Raw genomic sequence first — 25,628 nt, 5'->3', positions numbered from 1 at the left:
TAAAAAGAACCAAATACATTCATTCTTTATCTTTAACCACTTATCCAGTTCAGGGTCGCGGTGGGTCCAGAGCCTACCTGGAATCATAGGGCGGAAGGCGGGAATACACCCTGGAGGGAGCGCCAGTCCTTCACAGGGCAACACAGACACACACTCACACCTACGGACACCTTTGAGTCGCCAATCCACCTACCAACGTGTGTTTTTGGACTGTGGGAGGAAACCGGAGCACCCGGAGGAAACCCACACAGACACAGGGAGAACACACCACACTCCTAACAGACAGTCACCCGGACACAGAGAGAACACTCCAACTCCTCACAGACAGACACCCGGAGGAAACCCACGCAGACACGGGGAGAACACACCACACTTCTCACAGACAGTCACCCGGAGCGGGAATCGAACCCACAACCTCCAGGCCCCTGGAGCTGTATGACTGCGACACTACCTGTTGCGCCACCGTGTCGCCCCAGAACCAAATACAGTAAATTAGAATATAAAATACATAAGTAATAAGTAAATGGTGTTTAGGAATGTTTTCAGACTTGATTATAAAGAGCTAAGGTGAAAAAGAAAGTTAGGGCTCTTCTGCTGTTCCTAGTCTGGTTCTGTTTCAGAGGTTTAGTTTTCAGCTGAGACATCTTACTGATGTTCTGAAGATGGTAAAATACTGATCTAGTACCAGCTTTAACACAAGACTAAAACTGTGTCCATTAATACGCCTTGTTTATGTGCTTCTTCTTTAGATTTGAGGGTTCTGGATCCCAGATACACAGCCAATGTGTCTCACTGCTGTTCACAAACAGAATAATCTGTTTTATTTTTATTCAGCTGCAGAAAGTTGAGTCCCATCCAGTTAGTGATGTGTTCAAGGCACTTACACAGTGAGTAACTGGACCGTTTGGTCAAACTGAGTCGTTTGGGGACAGGGCCAAATGAATCTGAGTATCATCTGCACAGCTGTGGTAGGACAGGCCACAGTCCTGTAGAATCTGGCCAAGAGGAAGCATGTATACATTAAATAAAAGTGGACCAAGAACCAAACCCTGGGGGACACCATAGGTCACTGTCACATTCTCAGAAATACGTTTTCTATTTCCACAGTATAGTTCCTGCCATGCAGGTATGAACTGAACCACTTTTTAAGACACAGAACACACATAAACCGTAAAACCTACTCCCAAAACAAAAGGGCGGCCAACTTTACCCTGGTGAAATATATAAAATATATTATTTACAGCAATAATACACATATATACAGACAATACAAATAAAATACAGATACATACATAAAAATATGTACATAAACATACCACAGTACATCTGTAACGGTAATGTCAAATACCATTATGTCAAATACAATGGTAATTTAATGCTATGTATTTTTATGCATTTGATTTATAACAGTGTACAACACTGCACATATCTGTAGCTCCTGCAGATCTAAACACTCACAGACAGTCAGAACTTAGAAAAAGAACATGGCATCTCCAGAGAGCGTAGTCCACAATAAATTCTGGTACAAAATATATTTGTACACTTAGTTTTCTTCATATTTTAGTCTTTACATGTTACACTTTTAGGTCGCCCTCCCACATGGTCCACTCTAATGATGCCCAGCTTCAAAATCGTATCCTGTATTTCCTTAATGTCACAGTATCCTTGTGTTTTAAAAGAAATGATTGATCGCAGAAGTGAATCGCCCAGAACCACAGACTCTACCGTCCCGTCCGATTTCTCAAAGATGATTTCAGCTGCACATGTGCATTTTATTTTGTCACACCTCCATTGATGTTTGCATCTGCTGCACTTTACACTAAATTGTTTTGGTTTAAAGCTGCGTATTTCAGTATCACATTCAGAGCAGATGTAGGTGGGTGTCACTCGTGTTCCTGTGACTTCTCCCGTGGTGCTGCTCAGCTCTTGTTCTCCTGGTAGATCAACATCTTCTAAATTTATGTCTTTTTCTGTGTGTTGCACTGGATCCTCTCGTGGATTGTAAGTCAACCTGCAGCGTGAGGTACCTGCTCTGTTGCTGCCCCCATGCAGCGCCAACCCCGTCTGTTTAGGAGTCTGAAAAATGCTAGGACAGAGAAATAAACACAAAAGCATTTACTAACACAGAACATCTGTAAAATCAGTTCAGGAACAAAGGTATGTCTGACAAAGACGCAATATAGCAGCGCATCAAAAACACTGGGTAAAATGACGTTTATTCAAATTTTTCATACAATATAAAATACCACTTACTTTTTTAAGAAGTCTCTATCCGCTGAAGGCTGTTTTGACAGAAACAAATAACATAAACATGAGTTTGTTTTCCTCTGACCTTTCCCCCTCCCGTTCTAAAGGGAGTCCCATGTCACATCACACACGTTATCTCAGTGCAACTATCATTGCTTTATAGAATGGAAATCTCTGGGTTCAGACATTCTTGTTTTTGAAAACCCATTACACATCACAGATTATCTAAGATACAGTCGAATTTTACAGAAGGTGATAAAGCCATGGCTGAATAAACAGGCGATTTGAATGCTTTATAAGGCATTCTCATCATCTACTGTGCTGAAATTTACATCTGAGTGATTCTGAGCCCTTACAAACAAAGAGCATGTTTTTTTAAAACACAGAATGATGCCATCCCACCCACCGAGAGCACAAATGCACAGTAACCCTTTCACAAATGCACAGTAACCCAGACATTCTCTGGATTTTACCCAGGAGAGCTGTATATGTAAATCCAATCATCTATAATATTTGTACAGGACTTTACGTGGACTTTATCCTGCCAGTGTACTAGTACACAGTTTGGTAATGTCTAAGTGAGCCTCTGTGAGAACAGAGCCGCTAACGTTCCGGAGTATTCACAGCAAAATCATGTCATGCCTGGACGCACTACACAGAATGAATGAATGACTTTTATTGTCACTATACACATGTACAATAAGATTTAAAGCATCTCCTTCCACAGTGCAACATGTACATAAATATAGAGTATGAAAAGTAAAGAAAAAAAATTATATTTATATATAATATATATATAATATATATATATATATATATATATATATATCCACGAATATGTGTGTGTGTGTGTGTGTGTGTGTGTATTAGATGTGCCCAGCTATTCCACAGTAATATAATTAAATTTTATAGCTGTGCACCACACTAAATAATTATTGCAGAGTTTTATTGCACAAGCATTTCTCAGTAATATTGAATATTGCACGTTAGGTGGGTGAGAGAAAGAGTGTGAAAGTGAAAGTCCAGGGATGGGGGTGTTGGGCTGTAAAATCAATGCATGTGTGAGTTCAGAGTGGTTATGTCTTTTGGGAAAAAATGTGATACAGTACATCAGTAGGCTCTCAATACGAGGAACATTTCCAGATGTCACAGCTCACCTGACTCAAAATATCCTGCTGTGCACTACGTGTGAAAAGGCAAATCCGGACAATGTCTGGACCTGATTCTCCAGATGTTTTCCCAAAATTTATATGTGCGAATGGCTCAGGACTCCTGGCCTCTGACAACTGAGTCATCATTCCAGATTTTTCATTCTTAACGAATATAAAATGTAGCTTTACCTTCTGACAGCACTGTCGTTTTTGTGTACTGCATTGTGTAGGTTTTTCCACTGCTGTGGATGCTTTATGATCTGATTTAAGTTCTGATTATAGCAATGCTTAGTAAATTTTTACCTGAATCCATGAATTATCCGGATCATTGACAGGTGTCTTACTCGGTGTCCCTGGAACTGAAAAGAGGAACAAAATCAGGACAAAAATTAGTAAAATTTATTTTTATTACAAAAACGTAATGTTCTCCTTCCAACAAAGTGAGCCACAGACCTCACACTAGTGTGGATTTAGAGATGTTGTATCTCAGAGGAAGCCTGCAGTAGTGTCAGTAGTGTTTTAGACAGTAGTAAATGTCTAAAAACTGAGAACACAACTGGTGATAGTAGTGGGTAATACCCAGGCATCTACACTACAGCTCAGGGTTTGAGTCCCTGGGTAAACACTCCACGTTATAATAAACGCCCATTATCCTCCACAACTGTACAACTATTAAACAACTCTCAGATTTTACAAAGTAAAACTCGCCTTGATGCTCAATGTTTATGTACACGTCTCTACAAGTGCTGTTAGAGACGGCTGGAGCGCTGACAACACTCTGTCCTGAAACTGAGAGGTCAGTGCGTTGAACAGATGGAGTCAGTGGTGGTAAAAGAAATCCTTCTGGGAAAAAAGAAAAAGAGAATATACCTCTTGTTAATTATCAGATTATAAAAACTACTGACACTTCTACTAATAACATGCTTCAATAAAATCAGACATTAATAATAGTACTATTAGTATTATTAATATTACAATGCATCTCTTGAAAATAATGACAATATGAAAAGCATTATTCATTGTGCTTTAAGTGAAATGCACAGCTGCTTTTTTTAGTTAATGAAGTGCAGAAGTGAGAGCTATGAGTGGATCGCACCTTCATTTCGACTGTAAGGCTTCGTTGCTGATTTTTTTCGTCCTGTAAGTCCTTGGATTTTGCCCATGATGTTCTCAGAGCCTACTCCTTTTCCAGGAATCTGTTTTTACCTCAGAAATCAAATAGGAATGTGCTGTGAACTGGGTCTTTACCTGTTACTTACAGTGACTACATTTACAGCCACTCACTCAGTGAAGAGAAATTACATTTAATACGTGTTTATAATAAGAGTTTAATCATCTTTACTTACATTTCCAGATCAGTATTTGACCCGTGATGATCTCTGTGGTGTTAAACTAAATAAAGGAACTGAATCTGTTTCCTGTTTATACATTTGTAATTTTATACTGTTAAATTTTCACAGATAATACGTTTAGTTACAAAAATTCATTGACAAAAAAAACCTTTGGGTTATAAAGTTAAATACCTTCTTACCAGACATTAAAACGACACCGAAATCGTGTTGTGATTTGCTTCTGAAGCCACGCACAGCTCTGCTGAAGTAACGGCAGATTCAAACTGAGCAAAAAGGCGGGAACCAATGAGAGTGAAGCTGTTTGTTTTTTTCTTTACGTCACAAGCTGTTACTGTGCGGAAAACTACAAGCTTAATGACACAGAGCACATTGGCGGCATCTGGTGGCTAAAACCACGAAGTACCCTGTGTATCTGATGGACAAGGGAATGCTTGTTTACAGCTTTTAAAACTGTGTTTCTCTGAATTAAAAACGTTTTAATAAAGTCTACTGATAAAACTAATATGTTGTGCATGTTTTCAAAATCTCATTGGGTACAAATAAATAGGGCAATGCAGAAAAAGAATGCTTAAAAAGAGAAATGTTGGCTGAAAAATGTAATGTGTTCTATAACATAATAACGATATAATTATTATCACTTTTCAGACAAATCAAACACCATTAGAGCAAGCTTTTAACTCTCAAAAGTGTCCAACTAAATAACATCAATGAATAATAGAAACAATAGAAGATAAACAGAGATTAAGATAAATATGTAATAAATGTTAAGTCAAACTTAAAATGTTACTCATAAAATGGCACAAAGTAAAATAAATAATTGATTAAATATAATTATAAAAAATTTTAAAAAGTAATAATATCTGAGATTATAAAAACGTTTATAAACCACATGAAAACTAAAAGTGTCTGAGATAAGATCTGAGAGAAAAACTACTCTGTGGTGATCATCATTATTCTGTCACTAGGCCACAGTTTGATTGGCTGAGAGTTGACCACTTTCCTCCACCACATTCACACACCACTCCACCACCGTGGACCCGGCTCATTTACCGTTCTCCACTGCTCCCATTCACCAGCTCACTTCGCCTCTAGTGGAGAAACAGAGACACTACACCACTACAGTCTATGAACCTGAACTCTTCATTCATTCATTATCTGTAACCCTTATCGAGTTCAGAGTCCTGGAATCATTGAGCGCAAGGCGGGAATACACCCTGGAGGGGGCGCCAGTCCTTCACAGGGCAACACACACACACACAAACACACATTCACACACACACACACTAACCTGAATTCTTAACCGAGGGAAAACAGCAGCACACACCATCAGATGCACATTCTAGATTTGTTTTTATTCTTTTTAAATTTTAACAACAGAAAGATAAAATAAATAAATGGGTTTACAAAGGATCATTTAAAATTAATTTAATAAAAATAATCAGGAGTGATGTAAAGTGACCCTGGTTCAGTCTCAGACACAGCACTGCATTTAAACCAGGAGTAATATATAAATATACACACCATTACAGTCTGAAGTCTGATATTTGAGAGAATGCACATTTAGACAGAAATATTATTTCGTAATTTCCTGTGTGACTCTTGTCCTGGGCACAGTTCGAGACCGGAGACTGAACCAAAGGCTGGAGGATGACGAGCCTAGACAGGCACTGGGATAAAGACAGGGACAGGGACTGGAACAGAGAAGATAACAGAGTGAGGAACAAGGAGAAAGACAGACTGAGGGGCAAACCCAGAGTCAGACAAGTCTTTACCGACATCCTCAGAGACAGACAGGTCTTTACTGATGTCCTCAGAGACAGACAGATCTTTACTGATGCAGTCAGAGACAGACAGGTCTTTACTGATGTCCTCAGAGACAGACAGATCTTTTTTGATGTCCCCAGAGACAGACATATCTTTACTGATGTCCTCAGAGACAGACTGGTCTTTACCGATGTCCTCAGAGACAGACAGGCCTTTACCGATGTCCTCAGAGACAGACAGGTCTTTACCGATGTCCTCAGAGACAGACAGGTCTTTACAGATGTCCGTAGAGTCAGACAGGTCTTTACCGATGTCCTCAGAGACAGACGGATCTTTTCTGATGTCCCCAGAGACAGACAGGTCTTTACTGATGTCCTCCGAGACAGACAGGTCTTTACCGATGTCCTCAGAGACAGACTGGTCTTTACCGATGTCCTCAGAGACAGACAGGCCTTTACCGATGACCTCAGAGACAGACAGGCCTTTACCGATGTCCTCAGAGACAGACGGGTCTTTACTGCTGTCCCCGGAGACAGACAGGTCTTTCCTGATGCAGTCAGAGACGGACGGGTCTTTACTGATGTCCCCGGAGACAGACAGGTCTTTACCGATGTCCTCAGAGACAGACAGATGTTTACTGATGTCCTCAAAGACAGACAGGTCTTTACTGATGCAGTCAGAGACAGACAGGTCTTTACTGATGTCCTCAGAGACAGACAGGTCTTTACTGATGCCGTCAGAGACAGACAGGTCTTTACTGATGTCCCCAGAGACAGACAGGTCTTTACTGATGCCGTCAGAGACAGACAGGTCTTTACTGATGTCCTCAGAGACAGACAGGTCTTTACTGATGCCGTCAGACACAAACAGGTCTTTACTGATGTCCGCAGAGACAGACAGGTCTTTACTGATGTCCTCAGAGTCAGACAGGTCTTTACCGATGTCCTCAGAGACAGACAGGTCTTTACCGATGTCCTCAGAGACAGACAGATCTTTTCTGATGTCCCCAGAGACAGACAAATCTTTACTGATGTCCTCAGAGACAGACAGGTCTTTACTGATGTCCTCAGAGACAGACAGATCTTTTCTGATGTCCCCAGAGACAGACATATCTTTACTGATGTCCTCAGAGACAGACTGGTCTTTACCGATGTCCTCAGAGACAGATAGGCCTTTACCGATGTCCTCAGAGACAGACTGGTCTTTACCGATGTCCTCAGAGACAGACAGGCCTTTACCGATGTCCTCAGAGACAGACGGGTCTTTACTGACGTCCTCAGAGACAGACAGGTCTTTACCGATGTCCTCAGAGACAGACAGGCCTTTACCGATGTCCTCAGAGACAGACTGGTCTTTACTGATGTCCTCAGAGACAGACAGGCCTTTAGTGATGCCGTCAGAGACAGACAGGTCTTTAATGACGTCCTCAGAGACAGACAGGTCTTTACCGATGTCCTCAGAGAAAGACAGGTCTTTACCGATGTCCTCAGAGACAGACAGGTCTTTACTGACGTCCTCAGAGACAGACAGGTCTTTACCGATGTCCTCAGAGACAGACAGGCCTTTACCGATGTCCTCAGAGACAGACAGGTCTTTACTGACGTCCTCAGAGACAGACAGGTCTTTACTGATGTCCTCAGAGAAAGACAGGTCTTTACTGATGTCCTCAGAGACAGACAGGTCTTTACTGATGTCCTCAGAGAAAGACAGGTCTTTACTGATGTCCTCAGAGACAGGGGACAAATCCAGAGAGACACTGTGCTCCCCACCAGACTGCACCAAATCCTTCTTCCCCGGGGAGGTGCGTCCTCGACTGCGCCGGTTCCTCCGTCTCCTTCTCTTCCCTTTCACTGGACGAGCTTTTCTAATTACACTGGCCACCACAGAGAGGACACGCCACACCAGGTCAAACCAGCGCTGATCCTCCTTCTGCTTCCTCTTGGTGCTTTGTGAAGCAGACGGTCTGACCTCAGGTCTCTGTGTCTCTGCACCTGAAGAGGAGGAGTATTACACAGCGGTGTGAGAGCGAGTCTCGTTCCTGAACACATTGTTATTAGAATAAAAAAGAACAATCCACAACTCCTTCAACTTACCAAAGTAGTTACAGATGTTCAGAGTTCTGATTATATTCTGGGAGAACACTGGAGCAGTAACATCACAAATACCTAAGCTGTAATACAGAAAACAAATACCTAAGCTGTAATACAGTTCTTTATTTTTAACAATGTGGTGTTAAAAAAAGAGAAAAGAACCTGATAGTCACAAAGCCCTCCTTCTAATTCCAGTGCTAGGGTATTGGTCAGGAGGAGAGGGAGAGAGAGAGAGAGAGAGAGAGAGAGAGAGAGGTGGGGTGTGGTTTAAACAGTCTGTTAGGACTGTTAGTACGTTAAAACAGTTTAACAGTTAAACGTTTAAACAGTCTGTTAGTACGTTCGCTAGGCGGCTTTGTGTTTTTTCTCCCCGAAGTTCGAGAAGATTCCGCAGTGGCTGTTAGCTGGCTATGCTAGCTGTGAGTGGGTAGCAGCTCCACGCGCGGAGAGGATATTCAGCTCCGCGGAAGTGTTGAACTGTGCGGTGTAAACAAGAGTCATTCCGGAGTAGGACACTGAAAGGACTGTGGAGTGTGTGGCGAGGACTTTGGTGAAGCGGAGGAACACTAGCACTGAAGTTTACTCCGGGCTCCAACTAGAGAGAGAGGCTTTACTTTCTAACTGAACTTTTAAAGCGGGAGGACTTCGGTTCTGAGCGTATTACGGACACTGACTATTCATTTCTTTGTTTGCTCAGTGTTTTTGTTTCATTTTAGTATTTTTTTTAACCACAACGCACCCCAGCAACGCCTTTCTTTAAACTACCTTTGAGTTTAGGGACTGAAACTATATTTTTTTGTTATAAAACAAACTTTAGACTTTTATTCCATTTCATTACGAATCCTATTTCACATTAATTTAGTGATTTATTATTTTACTAAACATTTAGTTTTTGTTGCTTGTTTTCATTTTCTAAAATGTTTTTTTTATCTGAAGCCAAAGTGAAGTTTTAATAGAGAAAAAAACGTGGAAATCACCTGTTAAATTGATATAACGTTATAAACTATATAAAATAGTAAGATAACACCTCAAGGGATGTATTTGTGGTGTCGTATTTCCGAGTTTATTTGAAAAAGTAGAGGTTTTACAGAGTAAAACAGTAAGCTAATGGCTGCCATTGTAATGAATGTAAAGTGGCTAATGGCTAACGACAGGAACTAGGTCTGAAACTGAGCAGAACGGCGGTTAAAAAGATTTTAAACCCGTTTATTCAGAACATTTCTAAAAGAATGGGTTTGGCTTTAGTTCATTTACTGAATTTAATGTAGAAGTGATAATGTGTTTTTGTTATTAGTTTCTAAAGTTAAGAGCATTTTTATAATAAAGTTAATGGTCTTTTCTCAGTCTCATGGAGTAAATGAATACACTTAAGAGATTAATAAAAAGTGTTATTGTTAAGAATATATTTTAAAATGTGCTGGAAATATAAATTATTTCTTTAAAATAGAAAAGTAACTGAAAGAAGACAAGTTAATTGTAATAATATAAAATGAGTTTATTTACAAGGAAACTACAGATATTTACATCAGCTGAATCACAATGATTTCATCATTAAAGGAGAGATGAAAAAGACAACATTTTTCCTTGTGTCCTGTGTGACTCTTGTCCTGGGTACAGCAGAAAGACAGGAGAGTGAACTGAAGAATGGAAAGGACACTGGACAGAGCACAGGACGAGACTAGACAGGCACTGGGATGAAGACAGGGACGGGGACTGGAACAGAGAAGATAACAGACTGAGAAACAAAGAGAATGACAATGAGGCACTGAGGGCAGTCTGGCTGAGAACTGAGGGGCAGGCCAAGCTAGGAACTGGTTGACCAGACTGTTCAAGGACAGGACCAGCTGGAACCACAGGAGACAATGGGACCTCAGGACCAGAGCCCTCAGTGGGTCAACAGTGATCCGCCATCTCCTTTCTCTCAGGGTAGTGTTGCTGTCTTCACACTGCTCACGTAGGGCTCAACTTAGCCATAGGTCACCGCTTAGCTCACTACGTTATGAATAATTCAGATGAAACGTAGGGACTACGTTCACAAAGAATTTATGTTTCGTGTCAGCTACAGTGTGTGATGCAAGTCCTATTATGAATATGTAAATACACCTGGATTTGAGGCCTCCCATTGGTGAAAACTTTAAGAAGCGTGTAAACGTGTCATTTTTGGTCTTGTTATCATGACAAGATTTTGTGTGTTAACTCGCAAATTTTTAATGTGTTCACACGTTTAGAGCCCAATGTCGTTCCATACTAAATGAGTGTAGTTCAGTTAACTCTTTTGAAGCATGCGCCCTGTCATGATGTTCTCATGAGTCGTGTAGCTCCCTGTTGTTATCTCTTCCACCATGAGAATAATTCATTTAATGCCTTATTCCACGTTATGGAGCAGTGTTTGACAGATTTATTACTTATATTTGCTTACATTCCTCAATTTGGACATGCAGAAAATATCGTGTGTGTGTGTGTGTGTGTGTGTACACGTTGTTGGAGTTTAGATGTGATACTGAATTAATTTTCCCTTCAGTCATAGTTTAAACAAATACAGATTTTATTTATATTAATGGCATATGTATCTTTGTTTACTGCTACAGTACTTTTATAAACCTGTTCATTATTATATTAATATAATTATTAATGTATTTTTAAACAGGGATTATAAAGCAATTGTTTCAGCCTTTGTGTGAATGTAGGGCTTTGAATCATTCATTCAGTAAAAACTGTTTGTTCATCTGTAAATGTCCAGGTGATGACTCTCTGATGGACGCTGTGTCTCCACTTTACGACTTTAAAACTCCAACCAGAGTCCTGGGTAAAGGCAGTATCAGACATGAACAGATACATCTTTATATTATTTGTATTTATTTTGCTAACAATAAAAACAAAACAGATATTTAACAAAGGAATATTCAAAATAAATAAAATATTTATAAAAATGATGTAAGTGACAAGTGAAGCTGGTTCAGTAGATATTTGTTTTTGTTTTTTTTTTGTTTCAAGTCACCCATGGCTCAGCAGGGCATTGGACCAGAACCAAGGAGTACAGTACTGACTGGTTTAAAGGAACACTACGTCATATTTTTACCTTAATCTCACAGTTTCTAACTCATGGTGACGCTCCACTGAGCCGTAAGAGGAGAATACGGTGAGGGAATCCCCCCTCTCTTCCCATTGATTTCAGTACAGTGCTGTAACAATGAATAACACTAGGGGTGCCCCAGGACCAAAACAAAAACATACCTAGTGTTCCTTTAAACAGTTAAAACCTGCTCGAAGTTTCCCTGAGTGAACCAGGCTCGATATTTCCACCTTAGACTCAGATAAAAGGCACAGTTTAGAGCAAAATGAAAGAGCTCTTATATGTTATAGATCTAGAACATCAGATAAAACCAGGCCCACACTGAGCACTATTCTGCAGCAGCTCAGTGGATATTATTCCACTCTCAGACGTCCCCTACACGTCCAGACGTTAATCACAGACTGATCATGTGATTTTACAACAGCTCGTCCCCTTAAAGACACGAGGCTGAAAGGGACCAACCTGCACTCGCTGCAACTCCTCGAACCCTTTAACATCTCAGCACCACCCCTCCACAGCAACGTGTACAATCTGTGAGTTCCTCTGCTGGGTTTAATCACAGAAGGAGGTGAGACCAGGAACGAGCTTGTTTTACGTTCTGAGAATAAAAGGAGAGAGAAATGACCACAGAAAAGGTGCACCGTCTCTAATCGAGGAACATTGGGCTTCACAGCAGCCTTCAATTACAGTCCGTGGTTGTCCCACTAAAGCACTTTAATAGGAACTTACTGCACAGACGTCGTACTGATGATGATCAGGGCCTGACTTAACCCTGAACTACAAACACTGTTCAACCGCAGGAAATATGAAAAACTATTGTTTGTCGTGTTTATGAAGCAAATCTACAAATAAAGGACCAAACATTCCTCATTTTTATTCGGTTCACACCATGTTCGAGTTCGAGTCCCGCTCCGGGTGACTGTCTGTGAGGACTGTGGTGTGTTCTCTCTGTGTCTGCATGGGTTTCCTCCGGGTGACTGTCTGTGAGGAGTGTGGTGTGTTCGCCCTGTGTCTGCGTGGGTTTCCTCCGGGTGACTGTCTGTGAGGAGTGTGGTGTGTTCTCTCTGTGTCTGCGTGGGTTTCCTCCGGGTGACTGTCTGTGAGGAGTGTGGTGTGTTCTCTCTGTGTCTGTGTGGGTTTCCTCCGGGTGACTGTCTGTGAGGAGTGTGGTGTGTTCTCCCTGTGTCTGCATGGGTTTCCTCTGGGTGGCTGTCTGTGAGGAGTGGTGTGTTCTCTCTGTGTCTGCGTGGATAAGGGTTACAGGCAATGAATTAATGAATGAATGACTTCTGTCCTAGAGACAGGACAAGGTAGAGGACTGAATACAAAAGAACTGAAGGAAGACTAGTCAGGCACAGAGACAGAGACGGGGACAGAGACAGGGACAAGGACAGAGACAAAGCTAGAGACTGGAATTGGAAAGTGGCTAAAAGAAACAAGGCCAACATCAGACACATTGATGAAACGTGGCACTAAGAACTGTCTGGCCATGAACTGAGTGGGATGTCTAGGGGGAAATGAGGAGGCTGACCCGGGAATGACCCCATCACGGACGGCAGAAAACCCTGTATGGCAAGTTGGCACTGGAGGGGCTGTACAAGGGGTGACAGCCATGGAGGCAGGCAGGCCTGCACTGACACACTGTTTGGAGCCAGAGAACCCCACCTCCAGGGATTTTTTACCCAAGGAGATGCTACTTTGTCTCTGTTGTTTCACTCGGCGTGTTCCTCCACAGCTGGGAGCGGCAGTAGCTCCATCTTCTGCTGCACGTTGTGCTAAATCTTTAATGGCCTTCCTCCTGATGCATGGTAAAGCAGTCTGTCCGACCTGAGCTCTTCTGTTCTTTGTGGTTAAAGGTAGAGTTCTCTGTGTCTCTGCACCTGGAAACATTGAATATTACACAGAGAACTAGCCTTGTTCCAGTTTTTTTTAAACAATAAACGCTGATAAACTCCAGAATTCTGTTCAAATGAATGTGTTTGTCCTGACTTTGATTGTGACGCTGTTAGAGAAGATAAACCACTGAATGAATGACCTGTGAATAACCTCGTATCTTACCGTAACTGATGATGGTCACAGTCCCGATCGTACACTGAGAGATCACTGGAGCATTAACACCACTGTTATCTGAAGATGCAATGTTTATCTCCAGAGCGTCAGAGGAAGAAGGTGTTGAACGTTGTTCTGAAAAAAGGAGAGACACAAATCATAGAAGGGAACACATTCAGCAGGAAACGATTAAAGCTCTCTGCCTCTATCCACCAGTGAAGAGAGTGAAGGGTTCAGGAAGCTGAGCTGCTCAGTGCTGTCCCCTGAGAGCACAGTGTGGCCCTCAGACCCTTCCACTGACCATTTCTCCTGCTTCACTCAGTGGGGGACACAGCCCAGCAATGGGAGCACTGTAACTAGAGCGGCACTGTTACTCACTTTAAATAGAACTGCTCTGCTCTGGTAAAGCTCTGCTGGGTTCAGACTTTCACATTCTCTGCTTTATAACTTTCAGAAGGTGTCATATAAAGCTGGCCTTCTTTCTGTTGGAGTGGTGTAATTAGTGTAAATATAAAGACAGATAATGAGGAAGCTAAAATGTCAAAAATAAGTGATCAAATATATACTGTTGTGTGTACATGTCATTAAATAAATATGCACTACAACGCACTCAACTTTTGTTCAGAATCAGCTTCTTATCACTGGTAAAGACGCGGCTTTCCTCTCAATCATTCGCGCAGCTTCACAGTGCTTTAAACAGTGAGGACGCTGAGTGTCCACAGAGTTCAATAGCGAAGCAGCGAAACGAGACGAGTCATTGGATAAATGCTGGGCTTTGTCCCGCCCATCGGACGCTCAGCGTCTCTGGGGGTCTATGGGGCAGTGGGCTGGCCTCGGCTGGCCCGGACACTCAGCTTCTGCATGATGATTGGATGATCTGTCTGAGGCTGAATCCCTTTTTGATTGACAGCGAAATGAGCGAATCAGCGATCCTTTGGTGTAAAGATCCGTGGGAGCATTACATTTTCATTCTGTTCTGAGTTGAACCAGACACTTTCTTAATCCTCTTAGCGGCGTTTTCTTTGTTAAAAACGACTAGCGACAAATTGAGCTTCTATTTCTGGTGGGTTTTTTGTAGCTGCTTGTGTTTGGAGACTGACTTCTATCACTCTTTCTGACTTCTATCGCAGTTTCTGTCCAGCGGGTGCTGCTGAGCCCCTCCACCGTCACAAAGCACTCACAGGCGGACACACTTCACATGGGCCAAGGCCGTTTAAGCCTAGCTCTGCTGGACATTGAGAGGACACTAGTCAAGTCCCTGGAAAAGACGCCTTGTTGTTACGACAGGGTCACAGATCATTTCCTTTAAAAGGAACGGAGGGTAGAATTTACGTATAAATAAACCCACACATTTTATGATGTAGGCCGAAATTGAGCTTCCCCTCCTTGAAAGACCAGCATCCGCCACTGATTTCAATTCATCGCTTTCTTTAGTTTGTGATTTATATTAAGATTGAATTCATAACTACAGTGTATTGTGTTTATACTGAAGCACGTAAACTGTATTAATTTATTACAGTTTCACACCTGCTGTGTAAAATAACGGGTCTAAACTCATCCTGGTGTGTAACTAACTGGAGTAGGAAGGGTTTCACAGTGAGGGTCTAATTTGCATTTGTAAACTCTAAAGGGCTCTTTTCCAAAGAAATACCACTGTTTATATTTATTCAGATCGGTTAGAAATTAATAATCATTTAAATTTGGCCACGTGATTTCAGACCGACGTTCAGAAGACGGACAGTTTCTTTAATGTTGCGGCTGGTGACGTATAAAACTAAAAGCTGCAGGTCTCACCTGGTGGACTGTGCGGGTCGGGTTTGGACGGTGGAGATGCTTTACCCATGATGTGTTTATTAGGCTCTTCTTCCACGGTGCGGATCGGACCCTGGACTCAGAACCAGACAGTGTCCGATTTCAGATGAATCTAATGATCATTGTGGGGGTTCTGAGCTGGTGAATAAACTCCTGACACTGGGGAAATGGAGCAGTGGAGACGTGGTGGTAAAGGGTTTCTGATCTGAAACATGCTGCTGTTGTGTTTCTGAGCTTTGTTTTAGTTTAAAAGGTAAATCACTCAGAAGGAATCAGAGGAAGAGGAAGAGCAGTGGTGTGAACATCTCTGTGGTTGTGGTCTTTGGTTAAAATCTGAGGCCACACTGTGTGTGTCTGTCTGTGCATGTGTGTGTGTGTGTGTGTATGTCTGTGTGTGTGTGCGTGGGTGTGTGTCTGAGTGTGTGTGTCTGAGTGTGTGTATCTGTCTGTGTGTGTGTGTATGTGTGTATCTGTCTGTGTGTGTGTGTCTGAGTGTGGGTATGTGTGTATCTGTCTGTGTGTGTGTGTCTGAGTGTGTGTATGTGTGTATCTGTGTGTGTGTGTGTGTGTGTATGTCTGTGTGTGTGTATGTGTGTATCTGTCTGTGTGTGTTTGTGTGTGTATGTGTGTTTGTGTGTGTCTGAGTGTGTGTATGTGTGTTTGTGTGTGTCTGAGTGTGTGTATGTGTGTATCTGTCTGTGTGTGTGTGTGTGTATCTGTCTGTGTGTATGTGTATCTGTGTGTGTGTGTCAGTGTCTGCGTGTGTATCTGTGTCTGTCTGTGTGTGTGTGTCTGTGAGTCTGAGTTTGTGTGTGTGTATCTGTGTCTGTATGTGTGTATCTGTGTGTGTGTGTGTGTGTATCTGTCTGTGTGTGTGTGTGTCTGTGTGTCTGAATGTGTGTGTGTGTGTGTGTGTGTGTGTGTGTGTGTGTGTGTGTGTGTGTGTGTGTGTTGAAAAGCTCTGCACACTTGATGTAACTCACTTTTTCAACATAAAAAAATAAAGGTTTATTCTGAATTAGTCTCCAACATTCAGCTTTGTGAATATCATTATTGTTTATTAGTTATGATTGTTATTATTAATTATTATTATTGTATTATAATCAGAGGAACAGAAAAAAACAACACTCTTATAAACAAAGTCACTACAAAAGGTTCCGGTAGCGATGCCATAGAAGAACCACTTCTGGTTCCTTAGAGAACATTCAATGGGTAAAGAACCTTAAGATTTTTAAACCTTTAAAAGGTTCTTCACACACTTCACCTCTCTGAAACAAACACGGTTCTTTAAGGAACCATAAGTGGTTCTTTATGGCATCGCTCAAGGAACCTTTTGTAACGACTTTATTTTTAAGAGAAAACAATAATCAGTAGAAAGTAAAGCTGGAGAAAACCTGTCAAAAGGGCTTCAGTCTCGAATTAATCAGAACTGACTGTGGACACACACACAGTCACATACACACACTCTTACACACACACACACACACACACACACTCTTACACACACACACACTCTTACACACACACACACACACACACACTCTTACACACACACACACACACTCTTACACACACACACACACACACACTCTTACACACACACACACACTCTTACACACACACAGAGAGAGAGAGAGAGTATAAAAATAACCGCTGATATCAGTGTGTACATTTGACCAGCTCTGAGTTCACAGTTGGTTTCTTCTCTAAATACAGACAGTCGATGTGTGACTGATGTGTCAGAGTCAGACACAGTGTCAGATAAATGCAGGTAAAATGTCAGAGCGCTGTGCTGAACCTGTACAAAGCTCTCAGTTACTGGTTGATTCTCTCAGTCTACAGCTTTCTAACGGCTCAGGAAAGAGTCGCTGTTCAACACACATTTAAAAAGTTTCAGAAGAGGATTTACATCAACTCACAGATAACTGCTGAGTTCAGAGCTGCTCCCGGAGCGCAGAGCTGTAGCTGGGTCTTCAGGACGAGAGGAGCTCCATCACCAGCGCAGTGTCACCTCATAAACAAACACACTCACATCATTCAGACTCGGGTTTCTGCTTTAAATATTGTGGTCACGGTCCGCCAAGAAATGCCCATCCACTACACTACATCCTGTTATATTTACAGGCGCTGAGCCAGAACAGATCCTGACCCACCCACGAACCCAGTGCCTACATCAAGCTTCATTTGTTTTAAAAAGGAAGTAAAATCTTATTCTATCTTTATCTAAGCACCTGCGGTTATAACCAGACAGTGACCCGGCGTTGGGCACATGGGTGTGTTTCCTCTCTTCAGGCTCAGCGACAGTAAATCTGAGCAGATATCATCTACTGAAACTGCAGTCAGAGGAAAATCACTCATTGTTTTACCGCACTTTCCTCCACAAGCATTCGCTCTCTCTCTGTTTTTTGCACCTTGTGTCAGATAAGGAACAGTCAGCGGTGCAGTGTCAAAAGTTGAGATTTTTCAAATAATTTTAATATTTGAAAATATTCCAATATTTTTTCTCAGTATGTAGTTATGTTAATCCCCTTAAGGAGGCTCAGACATTCACATTTTTAAAAAATAAAAAACCTTTCTCCAAATCACTCTGATTTGCTGTGGTCTAATTCACTAACGATAAACTTCAACTGCTCTGATAACGACATTCTGACATCATTCACTGTCTGTGACCTTTATCCAGTTCAGGGTGGAACACACCCTGGAGGGGGCACCATTCCTTCACAGGGCGACACACACTCACACATTCACTCACACCTATGGATACTTTTGAGTCACCAATCCACCTACCAACATGTGTTTTTGGAGGGTGGGAGGAAACCGGAGCACACGGAGGAAACCCATGCAGACACAGGGAGAACACACCGCACTCATTACAGACAGTCACCCAGAGGAAACCCATGTGGACACAGGGAGAACACACCACACTCCTCACAGACAGTCACCCGGAGGAAACCCACACAGACACAGGGAGAACACACCACACTCCTCACAGACAGTCACCCAGAGGAAACCCATGTGGACACAGGGAGAACACACCACACTCCTCACAGACAGTCACCCGGAGGAAACCCACGCAGACACAGGGAGAACACACCACACTCCTCACAGACAGTCACCCGGAGGAAACCCACGCAGACACAGGGAGAACACACCACACTCCTCACAGACAGTCACCCGGAGGAAACCCACGCAGACACAGGGAGAACACACCACACTCCTCACAGACAGTCACCCGGAGGAAACCCATGTGGACACAGGGAGAACACACCACACTCCTCACAGACAGTCACCCGGAGGAAACCCACACAGACACAGGGAGAACACACCACACTCCTCACAGACAGTCACCCGGAGGAAACCCACTCAGACACAGGGAGAACACACCACACTCCTCACAGACAGTCACCCGGAGGAAACCCACGCAGACACAGAGAGAACACACCACACTCCTCACAGACAGTCACCCGGAGGAAACCCACGCAGACACAGAGAGAACACACCACACTCCTCACAGACAGTCACCCGGAGGAAACCCACGCAGACACAGAGAGAACACACCGCACTCCTCACAGACAGTCACCCGGAGGAAACCCACACAGACACAGGGAGAACACACCACACTCCTCACAGACAGTCACCCGGAGGAAACCCATGCAGACACAGAGAGAACACACCACACTCCTCACAGACAGTCACCCGGAGGAAACCCACACAGACACAGGGAGAACACACCACACTCCTCACAGACAGTCACCCGGAGGAAACCCACGCAGACACAGAGAGAACACACCACACTCCTCACAGACAGTCACCCGGAGGAAACCCACGCAGACACAGAGAGAACACACCACACTCCTCACAGACAGTCACCCGGAGGAAACCCACGCAGACACAGAGAGAACACACCGCACTCCTCAGACAGTCACCCGGAGGAAACCCATGTGGACACAGGGAGAACACACCACACTCCTCACAGACAGTCACCCGGAGGAAACCCACACAGACACAGGGAGAACACACCACACTCCTCACAGACAGTCACCCGGAGGAAACCCACTCAGACACAGGGAGAACACACCACACTCCTCACAGACAGTCACCCGGAGGAAACCCACGCAGACACAGAGAGAACACACCACACTCCTCACAGACAGTCACCCGGAGGAAACCCACGCAGACACAGAGAGAACACACCACACTCCTCACAGACAGTCACCCGGAGGAAACCCACGCAGACACAGAGAGAACACACCGCACTCCTCACAGACAGTCACCCGGAGGAAACCCACACAGACACAGGGAGAACACACCACACTCCTCACAGACAGTCACCCGGAGGAAACCCACACAGACACAGAGAGAACACACCACACTCCTCACAGACAGTCACCCGGAGGAAACCCACACAGACACAGAGAGAACACACCACACTCCTCACAGACAGTCACCCGGAGGAAACCCATGCAGACACAGAGAGAACACACCACACTCCTCACAGACAGTCACCCGGAGGAAACCCATGCAGACACAGAGAGAACACACCACACTCCTCACAGACAGTCACCCGGAGGAAACCCACACAGACACAGGGAGAACACACCACACTCCTCACAGACAGTCACCCGGAGGAAACCCACGCAGACACAGAGAGAACACACCACACTCCTCACAGACAGTCACCCGGAGGAAACCCACGCAGACACAGGGAGAACACACCACACTCCTCACAGACAGTCACCCGGAGGAAACCCACGCAGACACAGAGAGAACACACCACACTCCTCACAGACAGTCACCCGGAGGAAACCCACGCAGACACAGGGAGAACACAACACACTCCTCACAGACAGTCACCCGGAGGAAACCCACGCAGACACAGAGAGAACACACCACACTCCTCACAGACAGTCACCCGGAGGAAACCCACGCAGACACAGGGAGAACACCACACTCCTCACAGACAGTCACCCAGAGGAAACCCACGCAGACACAGGGAGAACACCACACTCCTCACAGACAGTCACCCGGAGCGGGACTCGAACCCACAACCTCCAGGATCCTGGAGCTGTGACAGAGACACGACCTGCTGCTCCACAGTGTGGCCCCAGGTAAAAATCAGTGTGGCGTTTAATGAGTTAAAAATGTTCATTATACATTTTTATATTTAAAATGATTAATGTTTATTATGTATATTCATCATCAACACATTTAAATGGAGTCAGAAATTCAAATTTTTTAGAGGGTCTCTGTATGCTCCATCTGCAAAGTAAGCAAACAGGATTATTAAGTATTTTCTCCTGGTTTTCAGTTCATCAGTCTACCCAAGCCACTGGAGGCAAGAAAACACAAAGTTATACTGAAATTATATAGTCAGTGTCCTTCTTATTCATCACTAAATTACTTGCTTGTGATAAGGTTGAGTGAGTGAATGTGTGTGTGTGTGTGTCTGTGTTGCCCTGTGAAGGACTGGCGCCCCCTCCAGGGTGTATTTCCGCCTTGCGCCCAATGATTCCAGGTAGGCTCTGGACCCACCGCGACCCTGAACTGGATAAGGGTTACAGACAATGAATGAATGAATGAATGATAAGGTTGAACTGTACAGGATGTGTTTAAAGGGCACTGCAAATTAAATTACTGAGGAAATTAGCAGGAACACAATCTGGCAGCTCGTTAGTGTTTGTTGGATTATTAATGACTGCACACAAGAGTAATGTCCGCTTGTGAATCTCAGAGAAATATCTCAGGAAAACGTAATGTCAGAGTGAACAAGGGGCTGCTTCACATAACTACTGCAGAAACAATATCAAAATGTTATTGCAGTATAGCATCGCGCACACACACACACACTGAGCTCCTACAGCCGTGGTTTAGCTTCGGTGCACAGTTAGAATCAGGAGTGGAGTTAGAGCTGAAAGGTTGTGTGGGTGGAGTAGTCCGTTTACTGCTGCTGGAGTAGACAGTGAGCAGGGGGCATAAGTGTCTCTTTGGAGTCTCTGAAGACCCCACGCTCTCCATAAGGAAAATCAATACTTTCACTGCAGAAATACAGAGTACATATCAGCGCTGTCCGAATAAAAACATGTATCTCCATTTTGGTGGATTTTATTACGTCATTTGAACACAGGAGCTGTCCTTCACACTCTGTAAAATGTTCCTGATGAATGGAATGGACCAATAGAAATGCTCCAAAATCATTTGGAAGATTTTGTTCCTTCTGTAAAGTTGGTATTTTTGGAGATACGTGTTTATGACTGAGCAGCAACGATGTCTTTTCTCACTATGATTTTCTTTACTTTCCTTAAGAAACTAGTCTCATGTACCTCTCCAAGTGGCCTTTTGTTATTGTGTATTTTAAAGTGATTTATCGAGGTTAATACTGATGTTTACACTTGTTTCTAACCAGTGTCCCTTTAAATGGAAGATGTGTTCAGAGGTGGGGGCTTCAACCCTAACCCTACCCTTCACACCCTGTCCTGTATTTAAATCACTTAGTGGAGGAAAGGCAGAAATCTGAGCTTTGAAAACTTGTTTACTAAGTTCTATCAGGAAATAAAACGTCCTTTCAATGAGCTCAGAAACCCAGCCCTGTGTCATCTCACAGCGAGCTCACTTTTGCTTTGTTGGTGTTTCCCCTACGGCTTGTGTTGTACCGAGTGAATCGACTGATAGGGAACGTGAGGTTATGCATATGACCACTGTTCCCTGAAGAAGAGGAAGGAGGTAAAACACAGGCTGTATGGGATATTACGCCTCTTCCATATCTGGCTGAAGACGCCTGCAAGGCAGATGACGCATAGTGAGGAGGTTAGGTGGGTCCGCCCCTCACCTATAACCTCTGGACACTAGGGTCTCTCCTCAGTTCAAGATGCTGACCTTCACCGAGCTAATAGTGAAGTGGGGCAGCCCGTGTTGTACCTCGTTCCTCTTCTTCAGGGATCAGTCGATTCACTCGGTGCAAGACAAGCTGTGTGGGATCTAAATTCACGCCCTGAGAAACAGACACGGCACCAAGAAAGCAGCCTAGTGCATGTTAGACCCTATAGAAAGGACAGCATGAGCTACGGAAGGGGCCAGCACATCCAGGCGATAGAAACAAACAAGTGTATGAGGTGATGCCCAGCGAGCAGCAGCACAGTAATCCATATCTTTGCTGCTGTTATCTATAGAAATAGCTTCTAAAACCCAGTGAGAGAGACGTCGTTTAGACAAGGCCCTGCCACGAACTAGGTTAGCAAAACAGACAAAAAGCTGGTCACACCTACAGAAATCCTGAGTACGATTAATGTATGTACTCAGTGCCCACACGGGGCAGAGCATGTGTAGTCTTTGCTGCACCTCAGATGTAAACGGAGGAGGAGAGAAAGAATTTAACTCAAAAGCCAGTGAGCTGTAAGACAGAGGCAACACCTTTGGCACATACACTGCATTAGGACAGAGTCGCCTTAGTGTCCCCTGGTGCAAACTGGGTACAAGAAGGGTGCACTGACAGGGTGGAGGTCACCCACCCGTTTTGCAGATGCTAAAGCTAGGAGTAGAGCAGACTCCAGCGGCTCAAAGGGAGGTGCACATGGTCTCTGCGTACCATGGTTTCGATGGCCAACAGGGGGCTACCAGAATTAGGGACAGGTTCCCCTGGTGCACCCTCTCCAGTGTTGGCAATATAAGAGCTACTGGAGGAAACGCATAGAGAAAAGTGTAGGGCCACGGGTGTGCCAGCGCATCCACTCCCAGGGGCGCCTCAGGACCAGAGCCAGAAGAGGACTGAACTGTGAATAGGAGGAACATTACACAGCAGTCACTCGAGTCACTCACGAGTTTTCCGTGACGTGCATTTGTTCATTTCCTCTCGCATTTCATCCGCTCCAAATACAAACGCAGCCTGATCCACAAATGTGACCAGCAGGCGAACAAGCCACCGCTAGGGGGCACTGTTGTTTTCCCCAGTGTCTCAGCACTGACCTATTGCTCTCAGGGCCGCAGCGAAACAACCCCCTGTAGGCGGTAGACTATGACTCCATTGGCTGCCGCAGTAAATGATAGACAGCTAACTCTGGCTGCTGATTGAGCCGTGGGGTATCTGCCCCTCCTCAATGAGGAGCCGTGGGGTATCTGCCCCTTTCTCCAGCTGAACAAATCACCCGTTTTAATAGTTCAATCTCAAAAATACGAAACACATCACGTCCCGTATCAGTCCAATAATCAACACCGCTTTTAGTGCCAAATACGGAATGATTTTAAAGTATTTTATTTGACCCTAGTCTGCAGGGAAATTAGGGAAGTTCCCCTGGACTTTAACGTCGTTAAATGTAGGGCGCCTTAAAGTGTTCCCCAGTGATCCCCCTCCTAACGGTCTGTGATATGAAGCTGAATTCAGCGGCTTGGGCGGCATTTGGTTCGAAATTCCACATTAAATATTGTGCAAATGCATCTCCATTTAAGTTGTTCCCACACGTCCTAAAACAACAGTGCCCCCTAGCGGTGGCTTGTTCGCCTGCGGGCCTCATTTGTGGATCAGGCTGCATTTGTATTTGGAGCGGGTGAAATGTGAAAGGAAAGCCTCAAAATCCAAAAACCCGCGAGAGGAAATGATTTATTTGTGGATTAACATTTACGTATTTGTAAAGTATTTTGAGACTAATCTCTCTCCATAGAGGAGGAGGAGAGAGAGGAGGAGGGAGAGGAGGAGGAGGGGGAGGAGGAGGAGGAGAGAGAGGAGGAGGGAGAGGAGGAGGAGGAGGAGGAGAGAGAGGAGGAGGGAGAGGAGGAGGCGGGGGAGGAGAGAGAGGAGGAGGGAGAGGAGGAGGGGGGGAGGAGGAGGAGGAGGAGGGAGAGGAGGAGGCTGAATGTTGGTTTCCTGAAGAACAGTAAAAAAGTAAATAAAGGAAGATAAAAAACACAAGAGAAAGATAAAACCACCAAATGAATTTTAAATGATTGGGAACAAGCACTAAAAAGGCCACAGGTTTGTGTGTGAGGTTTATCAGGCAGTGGTTTTAATGTTGTGGCTGATATATGTAACGCTCCAGTGAAGACATTGTAATGCTGCAGTGTCAGGTAACACACACCCTCAGCGTAGTAATGATCTCTAATGCAGGTGTGATCCTGTTGTAGTACCTAAGAGCGGCAATAGGAGGCAGTAGAGTAGCACTTACCTGTGTTTGGTCCCATGATGCTCCAATACTTGACTCTGGGTTTCCCTCCATTTTGAAGGGGGAATTCAAACAAATTCTTTCTTTACGTTTAAGGATCCCGTGGTGAATGGACCCATGGAAACCGTAGTGAACGCTGGGGGGTGTGGGCCTCCTTGTGGGCCTCTTGTGGGCCTCCTGCCGATCGTGGGGCGAACCAGCGACCTTCCAGTTCATGTGGCGCTGCAGTAAACACTCTCGGACACTGTGTGGCAGTGTGTTCGTGTGTCTTTATCCTGACAGAAGTGTCCAGGTGTTGTATGGCGCCCTCTAGAGGAATGTTGTCCATGTGTCTTTATCCAGACCGCTGTGTGTAAGGCTCCTGTAGCGCTGCAGTTCCCTCAGGATCAGTGAAGTCTCCTGTTTACAGACGGTGTGTTGTTTATTTATTACTTTATTAGATTTAACCCGTGCTTTTACGGATAGAGCCCTTTTCTCTCGGGGACAGTCTCCTCCTCTGTGTCTGAGCTCAGTGTCAGAGAAGTGTGCAGCACTATGAAGCCTGAAGTGGAGGGTTTACTCTCACCCCGGGTCACTGCTGGGATTCGAGGTTTTTCCTTTTTTTTTTTTTTTTAAATTAAACAATATTTCTGTTTACCTTTTATGGTAACACTTTACAATACGGCTGCACAAATAATCATATATTAATACGTCATGAATGATCTCCTCATAGTATATTAATACATACATTAATGCTTAATATATCAGGAACTAACAAAGGATATACATTAATGACCACATTACTCACATAAATCGCCATTAACAAGGGTAAACATTAAGTATCAACACCTTGTTAATTCAGTCTGTTAATTAACACTATGGCTCGCCTTAATTAACACCCTTTACATATTGGATCTATTTGGACACTGTGTGTTACATGTCTTTGTGCATTGATGTAGGCA

At 43.9% G+C, this 25,628-nt stretch overlaps 1 protein-coding gene across 3 annotated transcripts; it reads right to left on the bottom strand.

Annotated features, from left to right (window-relative positions):
- LOC136666487 (uncharacterized) lies at nt 1–5,007 on the bottom strand. Of its 3 annotated transcripts, none has more exons than XM_066644684.1 (7): nt 4,930–5,007; nt 4,745–4,816; nt 4,495–4,604; nt 4,107–4,241; nt 3,702–3,757; nt 2,254–2,282; nt 1–2,086 (listed from the first exon to the last, which is right to left on the bottom strand). In XM_066644684.1, exons 3-7 carry the CDS (start codon nt 4,559–4,561, stop codon nt 1,561–1,563), a joined length of 813 nt encoding a protein of 270 aa, XP_066500781.1. In that variant the 5' UTR covers nt 4,562–4,604; nt 4,745–4,816; nt 4,930–5,007; the 3' UTR covers nt 1–1,560. The 3 variants fall into 3 exon arrangements, with proteins under 3 accessions (XP_066500781.1, XP_066500782.1, XP_066500780.1); XM_066644685.1 differs by having other exon boundaries at nt 4,745–4,841; nt 4,930–4,987; XM_066644683.1 differs by having other exon boundaries at nt 4,745–4,987.
- Between the last annotated feature and the right edge of the window lie 20,621 nt (nt 5,008–25,628).

Source organism: Hoplias malabaricus, chromosome 14, assembly GCF_029633855.1.
Source record: "Hoplias malabaricus isolate fHopMal1 chromosome 14, fHopMal1.hap1, whole genome shotgun sequence".
Lineage (NCBI taxonomy): Eukaryota > Metazoa > Chordata > Actinopteri > Characiformes > Erythrinidae > Hoplias > Hoplias malabaricus.
The sequence above is the reverse complement of the archived record's forward strand: the minus strand, read 5'-3'. Positions and strand labels throughout refer to the sequence as shown.

Coding starts and splice junctions, on each gene's coding strand:
- LOC136666487 (XM_066644684.1), bottom strand. CDS start 4,561: ATGGGCAAAATCCAAGGACTTACAGGACGAAAAAAATCAGCAACGAAG. Junction 4,242..4,494: donor GCCTTACAGTCGAAATGAAG/GTGCGATCCACT, acceptor CTTTTTTCCCAG/AAGGATTTCTTTTACCACCA. Junction 2,283..3,701: donor CGGATAATTCATGGATTCAG/GTAAAAATTTAC, acceptor CTGTCAAAACAG/CCTTCAGCGGATAGAGACTT.